The 16,873-nt window shown below is 41.9% G+C and overlaps 1 protein-coding gene and 1 pseudogene across 1 annotated transcript; both read left to right on the top strand.

The window, feature by feature from the left end:
- The first annotated feature begins 14,397 nt into the window (after window positions 1-14,397).
- Window positions 14,398-15,812, top strand: LOC147464436 (uncharacterized; annotated as a pseudogene).
- Window positions 15,813-15,942: 130 nt separating this feature from the next.
- Window positions 15,943-16,459, top strand: LOC147464435 (uncharacterized). The gene has a single exon (XM_086509175.1). It carries the CDS (start codon window positions 15,950-15,952, stop codon window positions 16,316-16,318), a length of 369 nt encoding a protein of 122 aa, XP_086365301.1. The 5' UTR covers window positions 15,943-15,949; the 3' UTR covers window positions 16,319-16,459.
- Window positions 16,460-16,873: the final 414 nt, after the last annotated feature.

Raw genomic sequence — 16,873 nt, 5'->3', positions numbered from 1 at the left:
GAGAGAGAGACTAGGGAGATAGAGAAAAACAGAGGAAGAGGAAGAGAGAGAGAGAGAGAGAGAGAGAGAGAGAGAGAGAGAGAGAGAGAGAGAGACTGGGGAGATATAGAAAAAGAGAGAAGTGGAAGAGAGAGAGAGAGAGAGAGAGAGAGAGAGAGAGAGAGAGAGAGAGAGAAGAAGAAGAAGAGAGTTTTAATGTCGTAGGAAACTATCCCAAGAGGCCTTAAAGGTCCAGCCAATGAGGAGTTGAGAGAAAGACAGAGAGAGCTGCAGATAGAAAATAGCACGATATTAAGTTGAGACACATTTTTTCCCAAACACTGCTCTCAGCTCTCATTTTAAAATTGATTAACGTGGTCAGGTGTGAGTGAGAGAGAGAGATGGAGAGAGAGATGAATGAAATGGTATATTAACGTCTTTACTGGGGGGGGGGGGGGGGGAGGGGAAGAGAGAGAGAGAGAGAGAGAGAGAGAGAGAGATAGAGAGATAGATTTTATTATCATCCTCGGAGGTCAAATATGACCTATGGGACCAAAGTTACATGTGAGAGAGAGAGAGAGAGAGAGAGAGAGAGAGATAGATTATCATTAATATCATCAATAGGCGGCGTCTGGCTCTCTGTTTCGGAAGACTGTCGGAGGAAATTTAAAAAAAATTAGTTTTATTTTTCGGGGGTTCACACTATTTTTCTCTTTTTCGAGGCAGGGTTTCTCCTTTTTTCCCTTGCCCTCAACCGGCATTTTTGAAATTGAAAACGGCACACTATTAAGTTGAGACACATTTTTCTCGAACACTGCTCTCAGCTATGGTGAGCTGCTTGAAGTTGTTGAACAATGCTACACTTTTGTGAAATTTGTCAAGAGTGAGGAGCTTGAAGGTAAGAGGGACCATGCCGCCGCCGAAGGCGGCGCCGTTTTACTAGTGTCTCCTTAAAAATTGAACCAGAAAGAAACTTGGAGGATTGGGATAAAGCTATGCAACGGGGTAGGCCTTTGCTTACTTACATTGCAAGGATAATTCTTAGGCTTTACGAAATAGATGACTTTGACAAAACAAGAGGGTTTATACATAGATTTTAAGCGAAAGGTGAAAAGAAGTGCACCCAAATATTTAGAAGAAGCAATAAATTTGCACAAATGTATGAAGATAATAATCGCTTGATAACTTCTAATTCCACTCAGATTGAGTCCGAGTCCACAGATATGAGGGTATCACAGCCTTATATAAAAAGATAAATGAACTTTCCATTGAATAAGGAGAATAAACCATTGTTTAAAAGAAAGTAGCACCAAGACAACTCTCTGATGGAACCCTAGTCCTCCCCAAGGCACATGAAGGGAGATTGTATTATTATCGAGTTAATATAAATTCTCTCGACTCACAATTGTGAATATGGAAAAAAAAAAGAAGAAGAAGCTGAACCAAGAAGACTTTACAAAGGATGAAAAAGAAAACTTGTGCTTCACTTGTTTGTCAGCCGACCATTCTCAATGGAATTATCCAAAGAAACAAGTGATAAAATCACAAGGCCTGTCAGGCATGATAAAATTTTCTTTTTGACATACAATTTTTCAAGTCCCCTTTCATATGCTTTGTGTGATGCAATCAACTTATATAATTTTTCATATATAACGTTAACTTAAAGATATAAATACAAAAAATGACAGGCAATTTTGAGATTGTTTTGATAGGCAAAATAGCCCTTGACAAAAAAAAAAGGCGTCAATTTTAGGCCTTGCTCTGAATCTAGATCCCACATTAAAATCACTACATCTCTAAGCTTTTTAAAAAAAACATAAGCACATAAAATTAAATTAAAAAAGCACCATAAGCTTTAGATCCCTATGCTCTACACTCCCCTTTGAAAATTCTACATTTTTAACCTCTAGAGTCCTTTTTACAAATTTAAAATTGTAGATCCCTCAGTTGTAAATCCTACTTTAAAAGCTTTGAAGTTCTAAGTCCTAAAACTCTAGTGTCTCGGAGTGACCCTCCCCCTACTTGTGGATGCATGTAACATTTTCACTTTCTTTAATTCAAAGTTTTATCTTCTAATATAAAAAAAACTATAGGTCCTCATTAGATCATTGGAGACTTACTTTAAAAGTTCTACATCTTTAAGTTCTAAACTTAGCTTTAAAATCTCTAAAAATAAAAATAAAAATCTTTAAAGGTTAAAGCCCTAAATAATAAATTCATTCCATAAAGTTTTAACTAACAAAAATGACAACTTTAGTCTATTACCTCAAGTTTAAAGGGGTGAACCAAATTCTCAAAATGAAAATGTGGGTAAAAGAACTTCTCATATTTCAAAATGAAAAGGTGACTCTTGGGAGTTGTGGAGCCTCTAAGGTTGATTTTATCATTTAACATGGAAGGCTGTCAAAGTTTTCCAAAGGCATTGGGTAACCCAAAATCTTTTCCTTGATATATGAGAGTTCATTTCATATTTCAAAACTCAAGACATATCCATCATTATATTTACACAATTCATTTCAATGAGTGCCCACTATCTTATCTCAACCAATCAACATTTTTTATCTATCAAAAAATGCTTAAAAATACAACTCAACTTTTTTTCTATTTTAGTCGGCAAAAAGAGAAGGCAATGCTATAGCCTAGCCCTTTGGGCAGGCCAAAAAAGAAGGAAAGATGATAAAAAAGATAAAGTTCCTAAGAAGAGTCATAAAAATAGGGAAATCCATGTGGTCTAAACATTTTTGATAAATAGTAATGAAAAGTATAAATTCATAGAAGTGTTGCATGAGGACAAAGAGCATAGTTGTTGTTTGTCAACCATCATGTGAAAATCGAGCTTTGCTCCACATTAAATGGTGAACATGCATGGGCTTGTAACTGTGAAAAGGGTTAGCATCATGATAGATGACCCTGCCACACAAAACTTTGTGGAGTATGCTTGCGTCAAGAAACTAAAAATTTCTCAACAACCCAATGCTCACCAATATGTCATCTCCATGATGCATGGCAAAGACAAGAAGGTATGCGATAATATGGTATCCAATTTGGAAGTTTTTATGAATATGGATCATGGGAACTTGGTTTTGAGAAGAAGTATGGTTGTGGAAACTAGAATCTTCTTTGAACGAGAGTTACCAGCAAAACTCCCTAGAATTTGCAAAAGAAGGAAAAAAGTTTGTTAGACAAGGTGATCTTAATGTACAAAATAGTCCTTCGATATATTCTCTAGAGTTGAAAAAGCTTTAAATAAAAGATCTTGTGATGTATTAGGCTTTGGTGCCAATCTATTGTATATAGGCCTGTGGAAATGAAGGATCATGTTTCCTACTGGTCTTTGTTTTCTCATAGTAATTATGAAAGTTCTTTGAAAGTTTTGCTAGAAGAATTTAAATATGTTTTTCCCTATTGATTTGCCAAAAGCTTTACATTTTGAAAGAGGTGAAGTAGATCATGCTATTGTTTAGTTAGATATGCAAAGCAATTTTGAGTTCATACTGGGTCTACGCGCAGATTAATTGGAATCTTTCGAGATTTGTCTCCCAAAAGCAAAACATCCAAAATAATCCTCTCTCTCCTCTCTCTTCGTTCTCTCTTCGTCCACATGCCTCGCTTGCCTACATAGGAGCTCCATCGCCCACCTCAGTCCCTACGCAGCAGCTCCCTCGCCCTTTTTCGTGACTCCATCGCGCTCATGCCTTGCACCTGCGGCACACAACTAGTGCACCACACCTCCCCATGAGTTCCTCTCTCCCTCTCTCTCTCTCTCCGAGCTCCTGGCGATCGCAAACCTCGCCATGACCTCCTCTCTTGCTCTCTCTCTCTGGCGATCGTAGACCACGCGCATAGAAAATCAAACCACGCACTTAAAAAATCTACTTCTCTCTCTCCCTCTCTCCTCCACCTGTCCCGCAACGTCTTCACATCCCCCTTTTCATCGTTCACCCAAGAGGGCATCTCCTGAGATACCCTCCAATGAGAGGTGCTTCAAAATTGGGGAGACATACTTGTAAAGCATTTTATAGATTAGGCCATGCACAACACTTAGAAGTAGAAAAACAATTGGAAGACTATGTAGATAAAGGTTTTTGAAAACCCAACAACCCTCCATGGGCTTTGCTAATTTCATTGGTGAAGAAAAAAGATGGTCCTATGAGACTTTGTGTCAACTATAGAGCACTAAATAATCTCACAGTTATGAGAATTTACCTATACCTAGAATGGGAGAAGATAAAAGATGGTTCTATGCGACTTTTTGTTGACTATAGAGCACTAAATAATCTCACAATTGATAACATGTTCCCTATGCCTAGAGTGAAAGATCTTTTGATCAATTAGCAGGAGCCAAGTATTTTACAAAGATTGACTTACAATTTGGCTATCATCAAGTCAAAATAAAGGCTAAAGATGTCGCAGCAATAGTCTTTATGACTAGATATGGGCATTATGAGTTTTGGTAATGCATTTTGACCTTACCAATGCACCAATTACTTTTATGAAGCTGATGAATAGTGTTTTATGACCCTATCTAGGCATATTTGTAGTAGTATTTCTTGACAATACCCTCATCTATAGTTGTACTCGAGAGGATCATTTATAACATCGTAGAAAGTGACCTACATAGCAAAGGGATTCTCTAAAGAGAAGAAAATGATGAAGGGAAAACAAAGGAGAAGAGATATAGAAATGTACCAGTAGGCCCGGCCAATTTTCTCTTTGGGGTGTTTTAAGGGGTATCTTGGAAGATGCCCTTTTGTGTGCAAGAAAAAGCGAAATGGGAAGCCGATGGCACGTGGAGGAGGAAGAGAGAGAGAATGAAGAAGAGGAAAATATCTTAAAGATCTTTTGAGAGAGAGAGAGAGAGAGAGAGAGAGTGTTTTGCGCCATGCTGCGTTTCTGTCTGCACATCATTTCTGAGTGGAAGCATAGGTGATCGCAGTTGAGTGGCTGCCTTCTCTCTCTCTCTCTCTCTCTCTCTCTCTCTCTCTCTCTCTCTCTCTCTCAAATTGAAGACAGATTGACGTTCATCGCTTTGCTGAGGGAGACCAACAGAAGAAAACGTCCATGAGTTGCATGACGCAAGGCGGAAGGTCCAGACGAGGGCTGCGTCATCTCAAGAACCATGGTCATGGTCTGCATAGCATGTGCTGAATCGGCAGTCCTGGCAGGAAAGCAGGAAGATGTCGAGATACTTTTTGGAGGCGCAACTGAAACAGGAGGAGGTAGAGTGGGGTGTGCGTGGTGTTGCAGAGCAGGGTGTTGATCTCGGAGGCTAAAGACTCAGGTGCAGCTTGAATAGGCTCGATGCGGGACAGGGTTGGTAGCTGCACATGAATTGGGCCCTAAGGCCTTTTGCTTTTAAATTTCTAAGATGCGAGTGGAATCTTCATCGTTAATTAATTCAGTATTTACAATTTCAACCCAGTAGGGAAACCAATGTGCATTCATGTCATTTCCAACTCACCCTTCACTTTGCATCTAAGATGTTTTGAAAGAATTTTAATTTTTTCAAGATTAGGGGGCCCTAAATTGCTCAAATAAAATTATCTTTATGCAAAAGAATCCAAATGTGAATTCTTTGCTGGAGAAGTGAAATATCTTGGTCATATCATTTCTACAGATGGAAATAAAAATGGATCCAGAGAAGGTTCAAGCTACTTTGAAATGACCTAAACCAAAGAACCTAGAAGATCTACATTTCTTCTTAACAATGTCTGGATTTTATCATAGAAAGGGAAAACCTTTGAGTGGGGAAAAATCAAACGAAAAGCATGATAAAATTTAAAAGTAGCTCCAATTTTATATATAGTGGATCCCAATAAATCCCTCTGAGGTTGGGACAAATGCTAGTAATTTTGCTATAGGTGAGGTTGTGATTCAAGAGGGTCAACCGATAGGTTTTGAAAGTAAAACAGTAGAATATACACAATAAAATTACTTAGTATATGAGGGAGTTTCATGCTATTTTACATGCATTGAAGAAATGGAACCACTATTTATACGGTGCTAAGATTATGATAGTGTTTGATTAAGAAAGCATTAAGTGGATTTCCAATGAAACAAAATTAAAAGGTTGTAAGGCTAGATGGACTAAACTCTTACAATAACTAGATTATAATCTTAGGTATTGTAAAGGGAAATATAATATAGTAGCAGACTCCCTTGCCATGATTAGGTATTGTAAAGGGAAATATAATATAGTAGCAGACTCCCTTGCCATGATGCCTATGATAAATGAGTTAAGGTTTACTTGATTTGTGATCTACTTAAATCATTAAGAGGGAAATGCCAGGTTGATCGTGCATATTACAAGATATGAAAAACCATTAAGAAAGGGGATCCAAAACAAGAGGTTTCCAATGAGAATGAAGCATCAACAGGTGCTTTGGAAGGATTCAACTGGAAGAGTAGATGATGGCCATTTAATTTACAAAGGTAGAGTATGTGTCCCAAATGATTAAGCATCAGATACTCTATGAGTGTCATGATAGTCTAAGTGTGGGACACCCAAGTCTAAACAAAGACTTTTAGTCTTGCTAAACGACACTTTTATTGGTTTAAAATGTAGAAGGACATCCTTGAATATGTAGTTAGTTGTGATGAATTCCCTTAGGGTGTCCACTTTGGAATATGCAAGATAGCACATGTGATCAACATAAGATTATTAAATTTATTAAAGCCTTACATAATAAATTATACATTAGAGGCATAAATAATGAATAGAGGTAAATTTATTGAAGGGATTTTTAAAGTCCAAAGCATAAAGAAGCATGAATAGATTTGTTTATGCTAACCTAGCTAACAAATTTGCATTGCTTTACCTAATATACATATGAAGACATATTTGGTGGCATACAAATTCCTTACCTAAACACCCAATGCTTTTGTTGATCCCTGGTAAGGACTAAGAGAACTAAAAGAACGTATCCCTCCTAGCAGAGTGGCACACATTTTTCTTTACCTAGAATCTAAGGAGATACTCTTAAATTAGTAAGATGATGCATCCCCTTTGCTAAAACTAGTGACATGCCACATCAACACACCAAAAAATCCTCAAGTGAATTTACCTCGCTAATTTCTCCTTATCCTTATCTCTGCAACAAAAGCTTGTGGTTCACTACAAGGGTGCTAGCTTCATCGAGCACACTCTTGGGACCAATGGCATCTCAAAGTAAAAATGCATCTATTGAGAGGTAAGCTCTAAGTTACACCTTTGTACATTTCTAAAGTGCAATGAGATGTCCAACAAGCTTCAAACCTTTGGAATGACAGAGTCGCAAATACTTGCAAGCCATATTGGAAACAATGAGATGTTATGCGGATGGACTCAAATTTGGAGGTGATTCGTTTGTCTTAATGCTTAGGAATTTCGTCAAGCATTGCTTAATAATTATGGGGTTTATGTACATGAGGCTAGGTGAACATATTCTTGCTAAGGGGTAGCATTTATTCAAGCCTTACCTTGAGGAAGTGCAAGATTTGGGCTTCGATGTGGTCCAAACATGTGTCCCTAAGAGCATCTTTCTATAAACCAGATAAAAAGCAGCTTCAAAGAGAGGCATTGACATTTAAAGGGCTCACTTACCAAGGCTTAGGAAATCCCATATCAAACCTCATCTTGTTAAGCTTTTGCCACTAGATGCTAACACTGTTCCAATCATGCAAGCCGGCAGTCGCAAGTAAAGAGGAAGAACAAGGGGCCAATTTGAAGCCTCAAGTTGTCTGGGTATTGTGCTACGTGTGTGTGAGAAGTGTGCGTTAGGAAACGTTGTTATAAAGGGTGGTTCAAACACCCTCTAAATCCATTCAACTCCAACTTTTGAGGGCTGATCCTAAAACCTAAAAACGTAAATGTTTTTTTATTAAGCTCAGCCCACGGCAGCCGATTTGGGTGTCTTAGGCCATTTCAAGCTTCATTTGACACCTTTGATCGGGGGCTTAAGCTTCATTTTGAAGTTCACAAATTTCCCTTAAGCTTCATAGGAAGACTAGGACATAGCCTCTGGGAGTCCAAAATACATACATATAATATGTGTGTACGCGTGCAAGGTGTGTGTGTGAGTGTGTTCTATGAGCCCATACAACATGATGGATGAGACATATATGACTACATTGGAAGAAAGAGTGTCCTAGTGTGAAATAACAAGTGTTTCTTGCTTGTGCTAGCCAAAAAATATCCCAAATTTAGTGTCCGAGATAAGGATTGAGAGGAAGTGAGTATGTCCCTCTAATTTTGCTAAGCAAGTCGAATTAATGAGAATCTAGCAAGATGCTCCCAATGTTTTGAGGAGAAAAGGGGTGGAGATGACACGTGTGTGTGAGAGAGAGAGAGACGTGTGTATCAATTGTTCTTCTTCGCGTGCGAGCTGTCTGCAGGCAACAAGCCAGTGAGACCAAGGAAGGGAGGTAGGTAGGAAGCGGTATGTCCCGGGCCAAAAGAGCACGCAAGAGCATGAGCGTAGGAGCGCATTAGCATTGCGAGGCAGAGGAGCAGTGTGCGAGGGGGGTGCAGAGCAGGCCACGACGGCACCTGTGCCTCCGTCTATGGGTCTCACTTGCGCAGCTGCGTGGCTTAATGCTAGTCACAACAGTCATGCGGATGAGGGGCAACTTTGTTGGACCTGCAAATGGTGAGGGACAGAGGGCAGCCCTGTGTCCAACAGGCGTTGTGCGCCCGACAAGGGCAGGTGTACTGAGGGTGGATGTCGTGAAGCAGGGTTTGTACTGTGTGCATGTCACTTTGGAGAAGAACCCGTCTACCACCAGGGGAAGTGGGATTGCAGCCTGTCCAGGATATCGGCTTTGGTTAATTATCGGCCAGCTTGCCAACGTGGCAAGTTGGCGACCTTGCCCCCGTGGCGTCAACTGTCCACGCTGGCCTGTTTCACGCCGACCGAGTGCCCCACAGTGTTTCCCGGCGAGTGCCCCACGCTCACGTCCATAATCTCCTCTTGCAGGTGCCAGGTAGCGTTCTCTCTCTCTCTCTCTCTCTCTCTCTACTCATATGCATTCAAGGCCCTGCCAGGCAGCGTTCTCTCTCTCTCTCTCTCTCTCTCTCTCTCTCTCTCTCTCTCTCTCTCTCTCTCTCTCTCTCTCTTGCTTAGTGCAAAGTCCCGACAGGCCTTACTATCGCTTACTCCAAGGCTTTGCGCTAAGCAGGCTTGGCCAAGCATTGCACTCTGCAGGCAACCAAATCTGTTTGACGAGGGCGAGGAGCATTGGTTGTCGACACACGCAACCACGGCCACCTGGTAACGACACACACTCTCTCTCTCTCTCTCTCTCTCTCTCTCTCTCTCTCTCTCTCTCTCTCTCTCTCTCTCCCCCAGAGGCGTGTATATAGAGCTGGAGTGGCGGGGAGCTGTAGGCCGAATCGACTGTCTCTCTCTCTCTCTCTCTCTCTCTCTCTCTCTCTCTCTCTCTCTCTCTCTCTCGTGGAGGCATGTATTTCAGTGCATGCCAAGAGGGGGTCATTTCCCACGGTCGCCCAAAGCTGACATGAGATGGTGGGGTGGAAGCAAGGCAGCTTTGGCACACCAGAGAACGTTTGTGGCTGAGCAACCAAATTAGGCATTCTATATTAATTAACATTTGATTAATCTTATGATTTCAAAATGAAGGCTCAGCAACATAATTAGGAATTCATCAATGATTTTTTCTTTAATTTATCTTACGATTTTAAAATGAAGCCGGCGGTTTAGGGCAAGGCGTTCCGAGAGATTGAGGGCAAAGATCAAAGAAGATTCCATTTTGTTTTAGAGCCCTCTTTTGTAGTATTGTGTTGAGTAGTTTTATTGTATGCAATCCTTGTTGTAACACTTCAAATTTTTAACAAAGCAAGGTCAAATTGGCTATTGGTTGTTTATGTGACGATCCTCTTTTCTCAACCTTTAATTGGGTCTTCATTATATTATGCAACCTTGCCCTTGTCTCACACACACTAGGATTAACACAATGAATGCTAAATTTTGCTCCCCCCCCCCCCCCCCCCCCCCCCCCCCCCCCCCTTGTAAATCCCTCTCCTCTCTCCCCCTCTCTAAACCTTCGGTGTGACTCGATCTACTCGCACTAAGTATGCCTATACCATTTCTCAATGAAAATTTTAGAGTCCCTCTCTCACTAGTTACATTAACACCAATTCAATGCCACATATATTTGAGCCCTCTCCCTCTCTCTCTCTCTCTCTCTCTCTCTCTCTCTCTCACTCACACACACACACACACACACACACACACACACAAACACTTAAGACGGCAGAATCACAAATTTAGATAATGTGAGATTTCGTCAAAATAAGGGAAAAATACAATTTCATGATTGAGTACTTAGGATTCTGCATCCAATGAGTAAGGCGCCTTGTCTTCTTTTGCCGCACGATCATCAAGCTTTTGTTGCATGGAACGTCTCTTTTTTCCCATAGAGGATGTGAATGGATTAACTACATCTTCCTTGTTGCTTTGTGATGGTTGCCTTCTCCCAACCCTCTTCTCAATAAAAGGTTGTGCTCTCTTGAAAGTATTACCAAAAGCATCTTGGGTGGCAATGAAACCTGGAGTTTGTTGATAGGCATCCTCTTTTCGTGCTTTTAATGCATTCAATTGAGCAATGCCCTTCTTTACGATTGAACAAGCTTCCTCTATCAAGCCATTGTCGTCACGAACAGTTGATACAAGCTCTTGAAAGAGATTATCAAGCTCCCTTAATCCCTTCACACTGTCAACAATAGGTTGCTCCTCTTGAAAGTTTGCCTCCTCACTATCGAAGCCAATCTGCTCTCTCATTATAGCACTTTCTGGGGCATCCTCCTCATCATGTGTTTTGATAGGGAGTGATGGCCTAGCATGGAGATCTTCTACCTGTCTTCCATACATCTTCAAGCACATATCCTTTAAAGACAAAGGAGAGACACCTAATAGAAGCATCACCTTTATTTGGTGTTTGCAAATGTTTCCCTCTTCAGACCAAGCACATGTGCAACATGCCCATATGCTCTCGGGGTTGTATACAGTGTGCACTATCTTCGGGTTTGATGCACTTTGTACTAGTGCATGGGAGCGATCCTCCCCAGCTATTATAGACACATGCTCATCGGGGATTTTGATTGCCCTCTCAAAAGAATTTTCCACCAAATTCTCAATTGCATTGTTACGAACAAACCCTTTGTCCTTCATCATTTGAACGTACCAATAATAAGGAAGAGAACACACCATGGTAGGCTTCGATGGCCCCATTTGTATCTTGACCTGAATGTGGAAGTGTCCTGGCTGCATGCACCCATGTCTACAAACAAATGCACATATGCAATCAAGCCTAGAAAAGAGAATGAAGTGTTTCAACATGACCTAAAGCCACCATACGTACCAATTTTTGGGTGCCAATATGTTTTAAAGTACTCAATGAAGGCCCGCTCCGCATGATATTCAAGGAAGAAGGAATCTAGCATGCCTTGAATATGTTCCCGTGTTTCTACCTCTGACGTGCTTGAAGGCCCTCGCATGTGCATGATGACTCCAAGGCTATGAAACATGGAAGCCCTGGTTGGCCATCCCCGTACCTTCCTAACAAGATGCTTGAGCCAACATCGACGCACATGCCACAAGCACAAGTAGATTGGAACATTGAAGACATGCCTGGTCGCACATTGAAATCAATGAGAAATCAAAGAGAACCAACATTGTGCATTTATGTACAAGATAGAGGGAGGTGAATACCTAATTGCAGAAATTTCTGTTTCTGCATCATCTACCATGAAAGTCGAAGAAGGTTCCCAACATTTATGGTAATCAAGCATAGAATCTCTAAATTGTGATAGCCATGTGGAAGTCACCTCGAACGTGGCACTTGAAGTCAAAACCCAAGCTACGGGCACGCCATTGTGATGGGCATCGAAAACCAAGATAGTATACAAGTGGAACTATAATCAACAAAGGCAATCATTTCATTATGCCAGCAATAAAAGACATGCAGGTCAAGAATTGAAGTACATACCTTGTATTTGTTTGTTCCGAATGTGGCATCCATTGCAATAAGGTTGTTATCACCATACATTTTGCACATCTCCTGTTGCCATGGCGATTGAATGCCAAGAATGAAATCCTTGCCATGTGCGAGGTATTGCTCTTGGTAGATGAAAACCATAGCTTCATTCTCAAGACACCACCGCCTAGTGCTCTCGGCATCGTCCTCGTGCAGTTGAATTGTCTCAACCGCTATCTTTCGTGCTATGTTGAGAATGTCACGTATTGAGAGAAAATCATCTCTCGTGGTAGAACGTAGGGGATCCAATGTAAGTTGATTGTGCAAAGCCTTGATATGTCCATCCAATACCTGATGAGGAGTGAACCCTCGCCAAAGTAGATTATACACCCATAATTTCTTCTCCTTGGACAACCATGGAGAGAACATAATTTCAGAACCCTCACCATGACAAACCAAATCATCCTTATCGGTATGATAGGGATGAACATATGAGATCAACCCAAGGCTTTGATCACGTTGTAGCCGGCTAATATTGAAATGGCATTGACATCCTCTTTTGATGAGACTTTTATTGCGTCGCCTTCTAGTTTTCTTGCTTGTGCCATGCTCAATTTGCAATGATGCATCAAGTGCATTGCTAGAATGAGGGGTAGAGGCATGTCGCTCGTCATGTGGACCATATGCACACCAAAACCTACACGTCAGAAGTTGAATTGTTAGACCAATGCTCGAAAACACCTAACTATTGAAAAGATTAAGAGGCAACAGATAATCATTTTGCACTCACACAATTTTTTCAATCCATGTATCGTCAAGAAACCTCTTTTTTTTATCCGGACGATGACGATGGTGAGTATACTTATTAAACACAGTATCATAGCCATCAATTTTACCTTCGCCGTGCACGAAGTCATCAACTCGTGACCATGGGATACTTGCCTGCCGCATAACCTTGTACTTTGAGCGCTCGTCATGCACGAGTGTCCATTGCAAAACGCTAGCATTAAAAGCACCAGACATGGGGATTTGCAAATTCATCCTTGCCGTGTGTGTGTGTGTGTGTGTGTGAGAGAGAGAGAGAGAGAGAGAGAGAGAGAGAGAGAGAGAGAGAGAGATTAGAGATTAACCAATTATGTCATGATTTAGTTGGCCCTCAAGAATCATGCTCGAAAAAACCCTCCTAACTTATCAACATTGTGTGTGTGTGTGTGTGTGTGTGTGTGTAAGGGTGTTTGCTTGAGAGAGAGAGAGAGAGAGAGAGAGAGAGAGAGAGAGAGAGAGAGATTCCTCATGGATATGTGTGCATGTGGGTGTGGGTGAGTGTGAGTATGTGTGTATGTGTGTGTGTGTGTGTGTGTGTGTGTGTGAGAGAGAGAGAGAGAGAGAGAGAGAGATTGGGAAAAGAGAGACTATATAGGCTCATATGAGAGGGAGAGCGACACTGTGTGTGTCTTTGTTTTGAGTTCAAGATGATAAATTTTAGGCTAAATATATTGACATTTCATACCCTTGGTTCAAGGGGCGTCCGAAATAAAGCTTCTTAACCTTAGCCCTTAAATGCCATTAATGTTTGATTGGAAGAAGAGGGGAGAGAGAGAATAACGACGTGGCCAGAGCTACTCTACAAGCGCCGAAAGCGGGTATCGCGCGTCCGGGAAAGCCTCCAGAGATCCTGCACCGGCTCAGCAAGTTCACTCCTCAGCGTGACGCTTGCACGACGGGGCAAGCTGAATCCGGCGCTGAATTCTGAAGGCATGGCAACGTGGGTCGGCCAGCGTGGACAATTTACGCCAACTGGAAAGTTCCTGCTTGCCATGTCCTTACCTAGTCGAAATTTATCCAGAGCCCAGGATATCTGGGAGGGAATCCAACTACATGCTATTCTACAAGATTGCAATGCACCCATTGTGTGAAGGACGTCCATCATACTACTACAGGGTAGGACGTCCATCGTCCTGTAGATACACGTGTAGGAAAGGACGTCCATCGTCCTGCGGGACGAGATCATCACATTAACTCTAAACTCGCTCTGTGGATAGTCTGTAGAGTGGAGAAACGATGGTGGGGGGTTGGGATAATGGCGACAGGAATAGATGCTTTTGCTTTGCATTTTCTAGATTCCCCTTGAGATTCGAAAATCTCGAGCGCTATTTAATTGTGTTTTTAGAATAGACCCAGGAGTAGGCGGCCCCAATTTTGGCAAGCAGCTGTAATACATAGAATCTTTCGAGATGCTCTCTGGATTAATCCATGCAGTGCTGCGTGTCACCCAGGCTTTGGTGACGCGAGACGCGTTGCAGCTAGGCTCCAGAGAGGCAGGCCTCTATTTTTTTGCAGTGCGTTTCAGCGCGTGCTTGGACTGTGCGTCAGACCTGCTCCCCGCTGGACTGCTTTCCGACTGGTCGTGACACATACAGGTACTGTGGTCTTCTCCTGCTGGTCTCGACAGCAGGTGTGGGTTGTTTGGTTCTGTGTTTAGGTGTTGCGCGTCATGCATTGTTTAGCTACTGCATACGCCATGCATTTGGTAGGACACCTGAGTCGTTATACTATGTCTTTTGGGTGCTGTAGGTGATAACAGAAAATATGACGCTGTTGGGCTGTGTCTTTACGGACTGCACAATATTTGTTTAAGCTATCACAGTGTGTATTTAGCTGGTCCGTACAATATGCACTGCTGAAGTCAGTCCATGTCTGACAGCAGATTTCTTTTGTGCTTGTTGGTGCCGTCACAGTAGGTGCTTTGAGAATGGCCAAGCTATGCAGTATTTCCTTAGGTTGATGGGGGCACTGCTGAAGTGAGTCCATGTCTGTTTCTTTTGTGCTTGTTGGTGCCGTCGGAGTAGGTGGCTTGAGAATGGCCAAGCTAAAGTCCGAGGCACGGGGGAAAGGGAAGCAACCTGTCACGAACACTGAGGGCTGTAATGCTGGCTCGTCAAAACTGAAGAAACCGGAGGCGAGAGTAATGGAAGTGAGTGTCACCATATCTGTTGGTGGCGGTGATGTAGATGTAGGCTTGCTGGGCTGCATGCAGTTGTTTCTTGAAAGAGAAACTTTAGCAGGACTATGTGCATTGGAGAGAGGAGGAGCGCTATTGCACCTTCACTTGCAAATGGTTATCCGTATTTGGGCAACTTCGTTGATTGCTGTCAATAAGAAGATAAAAGGATACTTGGGTTGGGCTAAGTCGGCACCTGCAGAGCTGGTGCGATGGTTTTGTGCCGTGGCCTAAAGCAACACAAGATGCATACGTTTGAGGGCATGGTAGGGTATTGTTTAAAAGACCAAGATGAACCACACTTTCAAAAGGTTGTCCACAATATAACCAGTGACAATGTAAATACCGGTGTAGAACTGTATAGCTTATATGGTGCTGATGAATTGAAGAATAGGGTTTGCCTAACACCAACAAACATCTTCGATAGAGCACTAATGTATTGGAAATTTAAGCTTCGACATCCAGCAGCAAACAACTTTCTGTCTACACTACACATAATGGTGAAGAGTGGGAATTATTACCCATCGTCATGCTGGATAACTCCTTACCAAGGCCGTGGAATGCATCTTCCGAAAATCAGAGCATTGTGGAGGTGCATGATATACCCATCCACACCAACGTATGAAGACATTTTGAATATATTTGTCAGTGATGATCCCTATGTGAACAGTCAATCTCGTGCTGAGTGGTTCAACTCCCGTTGGCAAGAGACACAAAGGTATGCTTATGATAGTTTAAGTAGGATTGTATCTGTTGTCAACTTTTTGACCATGGCCTGCGTCTTTTGTAGTCCACCGACAACTGTTGTGAATGATTTTGATGCTGAACCGGCGATAAGAGATCCAGAAATAGGAGATGATTTCATTCCGCTTGTACACCGTGTTGATGTAACGACAGTTGCATAGTTTGGTCTGTTTGCTAGCAATAAGATTGTTACTTTTAAATCTAACCAAAAAATATAAGCTGATGATGATTTATTTTTGTTGCAGTGTTCAGATGGATGAAGAAGATAAAGGCCGGATGGTTCACCTGAGCGAAACACAACCTGATGCGTCTTTCGCTATGGTGGAAGATGCACGTATTGATAGGATAGAGGATGCTCTTGCTACAATTTTGAAAGAATTAGTTGGAGACGAAAGCAGAAACACCCGTCGACTGCGGTCAGAAATTATTGAAGCGATACATAATTCGAGAAACACCATCGAAGAGTATGCAATCAATGTTGTAGACGTACAAGTGACAAAGCTGGAAGAACAGATTTACTCATTGGGCAAAGAACTAATGGCTCTGAAAGCACAAGTCAACCGCCTTAATGCGATACTATCTAGGTTTTCAAATATGTTGAATCGTAGTCAGAATGGATGATGAATCCCGCACATGCTACTTGAAGTCGTGGCACTTTCTAATAGTGTAAATGCAGGAAGTTCTGTAGATGTTTTGACCTTTTTGTCTATACAGAATCTCTAGCTCCTTCTGTTATGCAATGTACAAAGTGTTTGAGACATCTTCCTCTCTCTGTCATCACTGTCATGAGTACCAACAGTCTGTACACATGTGCTTTTTGTCTATAGAATCTACAAAAGGTTTAAGTCATCTTCCTCTGTTTGTCATCTCTGCGATGAGTACCGACAGAGTGCTTATACACAAGCTCCTTGGTCTATCGACATGTGTCTGCGCAATGTCATGAATCCCACATCGTCAGGAGTGTGCGGCTCTGTACGCGACGTAGCACGGACGAACAATTTTTTTTTTTGGTCGCGTCCGCAGGAAAAAAATCTACATCAGCAGCATCTGTGCTGATTCGGGTTAATGCGCGCTTCGACCCACTATGTCCAACATAGAAGAAGCGAGAAGCTTCAAAATTTGGTGAAAAGATTCATTTAAAGCTTAAGAAAAAAAGACAGGGAGTCACTCACTCTA

The sequence above is a fragment of the Adiantum capillus-veneris genome, chromosome 1 (genome assembly GCF_014529385.1).
Source record: "Adiantum capillus-veneris isolate H3 chromosome 1, ASM1452938v2, whole genome shotgun sequence".
Classification (NCBI taxonomy): domain Eukaryota; kingdom Viridiplantae; phylum Streptophyta; class Polypodiopsida; order Polypodiales; family Pteridaceae; genus Adiantum; species Adiantum capillus-veneris.
This window is presented reverse-complemented; position numbering and strand designations above follow the sequence as displayed.